We start from the raw sequence: 7,651 nt of genomic DNA, 5'->3' as shown, positions 1-7,651 counted from the left end.
CAAAGATGGTCACCTGCAGAACGCTGGAGAAGTAGGTGAGCATAGGGTTCTCCCCTGCTCCGCACAGGGAGCAGTGTCCCCTGCCTTGTCCAGCTGGCCAACCCCTGGGGCAGAAACCCACTCCCAGGAAAACAAGTCCCCAAGCTAGAGGCTCCCAGCCCAGCCTAAAGTCAAGCCCTGGAATGGGAGAGGCACCAGGGTTGACAAAGGTCCCCCAGCAGCCAGGATAACCACAAAGGGACCCCAGGCCCCTAGGGACCTAGGAATTCCTGGCAATCGGCTCAAAGCAGAGTCAGTCCTGTGGGGGATGTGTGTGGGTAGCAGGGACTGCCCCATCTGCCAAGGCAGTGTCTAGGAACTGCCAAGCCTTCAACACCAACTGGTCCCCATGGTGAGGGTAGGGCAGAGGCATGAGAAGCACCCCCCTAACTCCACCCACAGGAGGCAGCTGGAGTGGACAGGCTCCCTTGCCAAGTGGCCTTCTCCTAGCCATTAACAGGGCCCTGCCTTTCAGGTTGGAAAAGTGCTCCCACCGGAGACAGGAGAAAACAGGACAGCTGTGTGCATCAGAGGCCAGGTCCCAAGGTCTTCCCACCTCAGCTTAGCATGCCTTGGGGGAAAAAGCCAGGAAAAGCATCACCACTACAAAGAGTCTAAGAAGGTCTCCCTCTGCACCTAAAACTCCCCACTTGGTTAAAAATAAATAAATCTGCCATTGTCCCTGTCCATTGCTTTGGCACCCACAGCTGTTTGCAAAAAGCACTGGGCACCTGAGGCAGGAGCGGAGGGAGTTGCTGAGCCCAGGCCCTGACCTCTTCTCTCTTGGAAAAGGCCAAAGCCAGCCGAGGGCAGGACAGAGCCAAGCTCCCGGTATGCCTGCCATACAGCTGGCCACATGAATGCTCTTCCCGCCTTGCAGACACCAGGGTCTACCATCCAATAATTTACTGCAATTCCACCTAGGCCCACAGGGGCCTGCAGAGGGCTGGGGGCGCAGAGGACTGGGGTTCCGGCGGCATTTGGGCTGTTTATGGCAGTCTCTGCAAAGCGTCCCTGGGAGGGTCTGGGTCACCTCTGTCCACCATCCCTGGTTGGCCAAGCTCTGGCGACACATCCTTCCTTCCTTCCCTTTTCCTTCCTTCCATCTGCGCTTCCTCCCTGCATCCGGCACCTCCATGTCCTCAGCCAGGGCTGGGGCGGGGCACAAAGGATGTCTGCTGATTGCAGGCCAGGGGACCAACAGAGCCAGAAGGCTCTGGGGTCGTGAGAGTGGGCGCAGTGGCCACCCGGCTTCCAGGCGCCCGCCTCTCCTGCTGTCAGGACAGCACACACTTGCAGCTCATGCAGCCCGGGCCACTGTCGTCAGGCGGATTCAGCTTCCGCAGCTTGTGCTGCCGAATCTCACGCACCAGCGTGTAGAAGGCATCTTCCACGCCCTGGGAGAGGAGAGACCAGGTCATGGCAACGCAGCCTGGGAGCCTGGCAGGGAAGGAGACCTGAGGTCCCAGTCTGAGTGAGGGGATCCCTGCTGACGGCTTGGGCAGAAGCCCCTGAGGCTCTCAGACTCCACCAACCCCAAGTGCACAAACACAAAGCTGACCACTGCTCATCTTGACACACCCAGGGCCACCGGCACTGGGCAGGCACAACTCTGCAGCAGCCCCTCAGGAGTCAGGGTGGCTCAGGACCCTGCTGGACTCCAGCTCTGGCTCAGGGATTGAACACCCTGTACCCAACACTTGTCTGATCTATGGTCCAAGTCTTGTTTGCTCCCAGTAGCCCCATTAAAGGCTCAGGATCAACAGATGCCCATAGAATGCTCTGGGGACAAGAGGGGTCGGGCCCCAGGGTCACCGCTCCGGCCTGGCTCAGGGCAGCTCTCTCCAGGGACCTCCACCTCCCCTGGTGCTGTGTCAGCCCAGGACTGCAGGGCGTGAGCCCAGACCCCGGCCCTCCCCTGCCGTCTGGGGAGACTTACAGCGCGAGGGGCCGCTGGGTCACATGGGTCCCGGGGGGGTCCCAGAGGGTCCCGGAGCTGGAGCCAGAGCCAGAGCGGCTGCCCTGTGTCAAGGGAGAGGGCAATGAGCACTGCTCCCTGCCTGGGGCGGGGCGGGGTGAATCCCTGGCTAGCCAAGGGGCGGGGAACCGGCTCACCTGCCGGGTCTTGGCCGAAGTCTCAATGTAGGGGAGGCTGTAGCTTCGGGCAAGGTCCTGGGCCTGCCGAGACTCCACGGTGCGGGCAGCCAGGTCACACTTATTCCCCACCAATACCATGGGCACATCGTCTGAATCCTTAACCCGCTTGATCTGCTCCCTGAGAGGGGGAAGGTGTGAGCTGGCTGGCAGGCTGCACACATGGTTGCATCCAAGACATGCAGAGAGAGGGCAAGGGGCCCTCGTGCAGGCACAGTAGCCTCCCTGCCCCACCTGTGCCATGGCTATTGGGCCGGCCACACAGGTGGCTCACCTGTACTGATGAATGTCCTCAAATGACTTGGTATTGTTAATGGCGAACACACAGAGAAAACCCTCTCCAGTGCGCATATACTGGTCCCGCATGGCGCTGTACTCCTCCTGGCCCGCCGTGTCCAGGATATCCAGCAGACATGTTTCTCCATCAATAACCACCTGTTTCCGATATGAGTCCTACAAGAGAACACAGACTTTCCTTAACAGAGAGTTCACAGTACCGGCCCTCCCTTATACCTCTCTGCACCTTCTCCTAGGCTACAAGGATTCGAGGGTATTCCCTCTGGAGGAGGCAGTCACCACGAAAAGTCTGGCTGTGTGGATCCCTGGCCACCTGGGCCCTGGCCTGGGTCCTGCCCAAAGCAGCTATACGAAACCTGGGAGAGTCATTGGGCTCACCTCTATGGTGGGGTCGTACTCATCCACAAAGTGGTTCTGGATCAGCTGGATGGTCAGGGCACTTTTCCCCACACCCCCGGCACCCACCACCACAAGCTTGTATTCTGTCATGGCTCCTCAGGGGGTTACAGCCAGCACCGCAGGGTCTCCTGCCCCACCTGCCAGAGAGAACAGTGCTCAGCCAGGGCCAGACCTACAGGGAACGGCACCCAGCTCCATGAGCCCCAGGAGGGCAGCCCAGATGCTTACCTGCGACACCTTCAAACTACGGAAGGGGAGGGTGCCCCCAACTCGCCCCCAACTCACCCCCAACTGCACTTACTGACTGTGGGAGAAAAATCAGGAGCCAACCCCCAAAGGCAGGGCTGACAGCTGAGCGCTCCTCCCAACCACGCGCCCAAATTAGAAGTTGCTGGGTAGGCAGAAAGCCTAAAGTGGAGGCGCCCCAGGGCTGAGGTTACCAGTCACCCCTCAGAACAGGTCTAGCAGAAGTGGCATGCCACAGCGCGCCCAGGCAGGCCAGGCCTGTGCCAACCAGCAACCAGCTCTGGGCCCCATCAGGAGTGTTGGTGAACCAACAAGTATTCACTGGGTGCCTACTGAATGCCTGCTGCATCCAGGGGAGGGGGCAGAGCGCAGTGAGACAGATCCCCTACCCTCCTTGGCTCAGTATACACTCCTGAGGTCCTTACAACAAGGGAGACCCAGAATACTCTTCAACTTGAAAAGATCCATGGAAAATAAAGGGGTAGGGGCGGCTGGGAAGCAGACGCTGATGGACAGAAAATACATGGAGGAGGTGCAGGAGTGGGGAGGCTCAGAGAGGAGGCGGCCCACAGCGGAGCCCCGACTTGCGATGCCCATCACGGGATGCCCGGTGCATTCTGGCCGCGACCCCCTCCGCCCCAGCCGCTCCTGGCCGTGATGGCCGCCGGCCTACGCTCTTCCGAGGGCGCCCAGGACTCTGTACAGGGGCCTGGGCTGGGGGACCTATTGCTGGACCCCGCGTACGGAGCCGGGGACACGGAGCCTAAAGGGGTGGGCGGGCGAGACAGCTAGGACGCCCCGGGCCCCGCCCCGCCCGCCGCGGCGCAGCCCCCGACGTTGCAGCGCCCCGCCCGGAGAGGCTCACCTGCGCCCCCGCCCGCCCGCGGCCTCCGAGTGGCGGCCAGCTAGAGGCACAACTCGCCCTGCTCACCCACCGCCGCCCCCACCAGCCCCCGCCCTCCGCACTCCCTACCCCGGGCCTTGGTCCGCTGGGAGGCTGCTGTCCGACCGACCCCTGCCCGCACTCACCGCTCACCGGCGCGACTGCCCCAGTGGCCGGGACCGGGGCCAGGGCGGGGGCAGGGGTGGGGGCTGAGGCTCTCGGCTGGCCCCACGCATGGGATCCGAACGCGGCGGGTGCGGCTCCGGCTGCGGGAGCAGGACGCGGGCAGCTGGGACTAGACAGGGCCCTCACATACCCCGCCCCGCGCCCGTCCGTCAGCCCAGCGTGACATCCCATTGGCCGCGCTCGACCAAGCCCCACCCCAGGACCGCCCCGCCCCGTTCCTCTCTGGTTGGTTAAGCGGCCCGTCAGTCGTGAGCCGAGGCCGGGCGGGGCTTCCGGGAATGGTGAAGTCTAGTGGGGTTGGGCTAGGCCAGGATTTGGAACCTAGTCCGGGGGTGCTGGATGAGAACAGCGGACAGGTGCGGCTTCTCCGCACTCTTCTCAGAGCATGGCAGACTCGCCTGGCCGGCCTCTGAGCCCCGCGCAGTCACAGCCGCGCCCACGCCACCAAGGCCTTCCTGGGCGGGGCTGCGCTGCGCAACTCACTGCGGACGCCCTAGGGCTGAGGACCGAAGAAAGGCTGAGGGTCTACCGGCCGACTTCTGGAGCTGCGCACCCCCGGATAGCTGCCGGGGCCAGCTGTCTAGCCCTCGTGCCCTACAGGTGCAGCAGAAGCAGAGCATCCCGGCCCAGGACTGCCCACGTGCCACTCCACCGCACCATCCGGCCGCCCCGCAGTTTTAGCGGGGTCTGGGGCCGGGCACCCCTCGCTCCGGGCTTCTCCCCTCCCGGGCCAGGTTTCAGCCCACTTTCCCCCGCACACTCTCCCACAGCTCGGGCCAGCACCGCAGACACCCCCTCGGCCTCCCAGAGGAGCCGAGGTGTAGACCCCGCAAAAGGTCGACGCTGCCCCATGAACAAATCCGTGCCCACGAGTCCGACCTAGAAGTTGCCGTGGAAGGCTGAGGCTAGATCTACCCCAACCCAAGCACAAACATGTAGTCTTGTCTTCTCTCCGACTCAGAACGACACGTCTTAGACATCAGTCTAAAATTCCAAGCAGAGCATAAATACATCCTCATTTAATACATCCTCATCCTGTCGCGGTCAGGCTCGGTCCTCCAGTGCCCTTCCGCCGCTGAGCACTCCACCCGCTAGGCTCGTCCCGGTGCGGTCGCAGCGTCCCATTTGCTCTGCGCCCACAGGGCGGCCGGGACAAGAGCCGGCTCCGGGCGGCCAAGAGACGGGCAAAGCCAGCCATGCGTCCCCGCGGGCCCAACTGGCCTCCAAGTCGGTCTAAGGCTGCGCTCCTCGGATGCGCTCTGGCGCCGGCCACACCTCCGAGCCTCCCACCTGGGAAAGCTGTGCACCAGGTTCTAGCACAGGCCGCCTTCGCGAGCCCCGCGGGCAGCGCCCGGATCACGGGTAAAAGCGATCAAGTCGCAAGGGGGCGTCACCTGGCCGGCTGTGCACCCCCCACCCCGCATGAGGGCGCCCCTGGTCCCGCCGAGCTTCAAGGAGGTTCCTAAGGGGCGTGGTTCAGTCCCATCCAGCTGAGAGTCCCAGGGCTTATGAATATTTATGTATTCAAATAAGTTCCCCGCCCACGTTGCCATGGCACCCGGGCCCGCAACCCCGCGGCCGGAAGAACAGCCCGGAGTCGGAGAGAGAGCCCGGCGGGCAGCGCAGCCACCGGGCCCTGACCCCAGGCCCGGGCATCCGGGCCGAACGCTCAGGTGAAGGCCGAGTGCACCTTCGGGTCAGGGGCCGCAAGCCTCGCTCTTTTCTCTCGTGCCGGGGGGAACCTGAGCCAAGGGGTCGGCGCCGGGATGAAGTGACTGAACCGGTGGGCTGTGCCCTGAAGGGGCTCCCAGTCAGGGGTCATGAGAGGCCCTAAGCCCTGTCCTTGCCGGGAGAGGTAAAGGGACCAGACTGTTCTGGGGGATTCTCAGGCGGAGGCGATGAAGCTTGCCAGTGGGCTCAGGCCATGCCACGGACGCCAGGGGCAGTGTCTGACTGGGGGTCTAATAGGGACTTTGGAGCTCGCAGCTTCCAAATCCTGGGCCTTGGACGCCAAGGCCTTTGGGCCCAGACCAGACATATTGTGGGCCTAGCACTGAGCAGGACCTTGGGCCAGCTGCTCTCAGGCATAGAGTATAGAGGGTGGTGGGCTGGGCATCTGGGGGCTACCTGTCACCGCAACCAGCTCATACCCTTCCTGAGGCTGTCAGGCCTGGGGTAGTCTGAGGAACACAGTGGGGACCTCCTCTTGTGAGGCTTGGGGCAGCAGGGGTGATGGAAAGTCCACCAACTCCTCGCTGGGCCTTACCTTCCCTGATCTTCTGTGTGTGGTCACTTTCCAGACCAAGCCACTGAGGCACATGGAGCCAAAGTGGCTTGTCCATGGTCCAATACTCCCTCCCACCACCTCCATCAAACTGAGCTGACACTCCCAAGCCCAGGGCAACACTGTAGACAAGGTGGAAAGGCTGAATCTTGAACATCCACAGATGGTTAATAGATGATAAGCACCCTGATGGACATGCGAACTGGCTACAGGTGCATCTGCTATATTCAAGGATGCTTTTGGCAAACACATGCCTGCTGCTATGCTCAGCAGGCAGCTCCCTGTTCACATGCTCAACCTCATAGGGATATGAAGAAGCTCAGTGTGATCAAGAAATCTGGTACCAGGTGCAGTGGCTCATGCCTACATTCCTGTACTCTGGGGAGGCCGAAGTAGGTGGATCCCTTGAGCTTAGGAGTTCAAGACCAGCCTAAGCAAGAGCAAGACTCTGTTTGTACTAAGAATAGAAAAACTAGCCAGTTTGGGGGGTGGGTTCCTGTAGTCCCATCTCCTTGGGAGGCTGAAGCAAGAAGATTGCTTGAGCCCAGGAGTTTGAGGTTGTTTAAGCTATGACACCATGGCACTCTACTCAGAATGACAGAGTGAAACTCTGTCTCAAAAAAAAAAGAAAGGAAATCTGGGAAGGGAGAAGGTGTGGGAGGAAAGGGGTGGCTGAGGCCCAGCCTGAGGACAGAGGAAAGGGACCAGAGAGGAAGGTACTAGACATCCTGGGAAGACTTGTGACTCTACTGTGTTTCCCCAAAAATAAGACTGACCTGCCCAAAAAATAAGCCCTAGCAGGATTTCTATGTATTTGCTAAATATAAGCCCTACTCTGATAATAAGACCTAGTCATGGGCATGGCTATGCAGTATATGTGTATAGCCACGCCATGCATTTCAGCACGGAGGAAAACATCCCCTGAAAATAAGCCCTAGTGTGTCTTCTTGAGAAAAAATAAATATAAGACAGTGTCTTATTTTCGGGGAAACACGGTACACCCAGAAATCATTAGATTCTAGGGGCCAGGCCAGGTAAAAACATCTGTGGCTTTAAGGACCAAAACCAGGTGAGCCTGTTGCAGGTGGCCCACACTGGACAACCTCCAGGGGCCTTGGGGAGGGTTCTAGAGGGACAGGGGTATAGGAGAGGCCAGGTCCAGG

At 61.0% G+C, this 7,651-nt stretch overlaps 1 protein-coding gene across 5 annotated transcripts; it reads right to left on the bottom strand.

Annotated features, from left to right (window-relative positions):
* Nucleotides 1–930: 930 nt before the first annotated feature.
* HRAS (HRas proto-oncogene, GTPase) lies at nt 931–5,350 on the bottom strand. 5 transcript variants are annotated; one of them, XM_012813365.2, is made up of 6 exons: nt 4,165–5,350; nt 2,869–3,026; nt 2,468–2,646; nt 2,155–2,314; nt 1,979–2,061; nt 931–1,436 (listed from the first exon to the last, which is right to left on the bottom strand). In XM_012813365.2, exons 2-6 carry the CDS (start codon nt 2,977–2,979, stop codon nt 1,373–1,375), a joined length of 597 nt encoding a protein of 198 aa, XP_012668819.1. In that variant the 5' UTR covers nt 2,980–3,026; nt 4,165–5,350; the 3' UTR covers nt 931–1,372. The 5 variants fall into 5 exon arrangements, with proteins under 5 accessions (XP_012668819.1, XP_023364380.1, XP_012668820.1 ...); XM_023508612.1 differs by lacking the exon at nt 4,165–5,350 and adding an exon at nt 3,118–3,932; XM_012813366.2 differs by lacking the exon at nt 1,979–2,061 and having other exon boundaries at nt 4,165–4,292.
* Between the last annotated feature and the right edge of the window lie 2,301 nt (nt 5,351–7,651).

This window comes from Otolemur garnettii, unplaced genomic scaffold, assembly GCF_000181295.1.
Source record: "Otolemur garnettii isolate 467f Iridium unplaced genomic scaffold, OtoGar3 scaffold00260, whole genome shotgun sequence".
NCBI lineage: Eukaryota > Metazoa > Chordata > Mammalia > Primates > Galagidae > Otolemur > Otolemur garnettii.
Note: the sequence above shows the minus strand (reverse complement) of the source record. Positions and strands in the feature narration are given on the sequence as shown.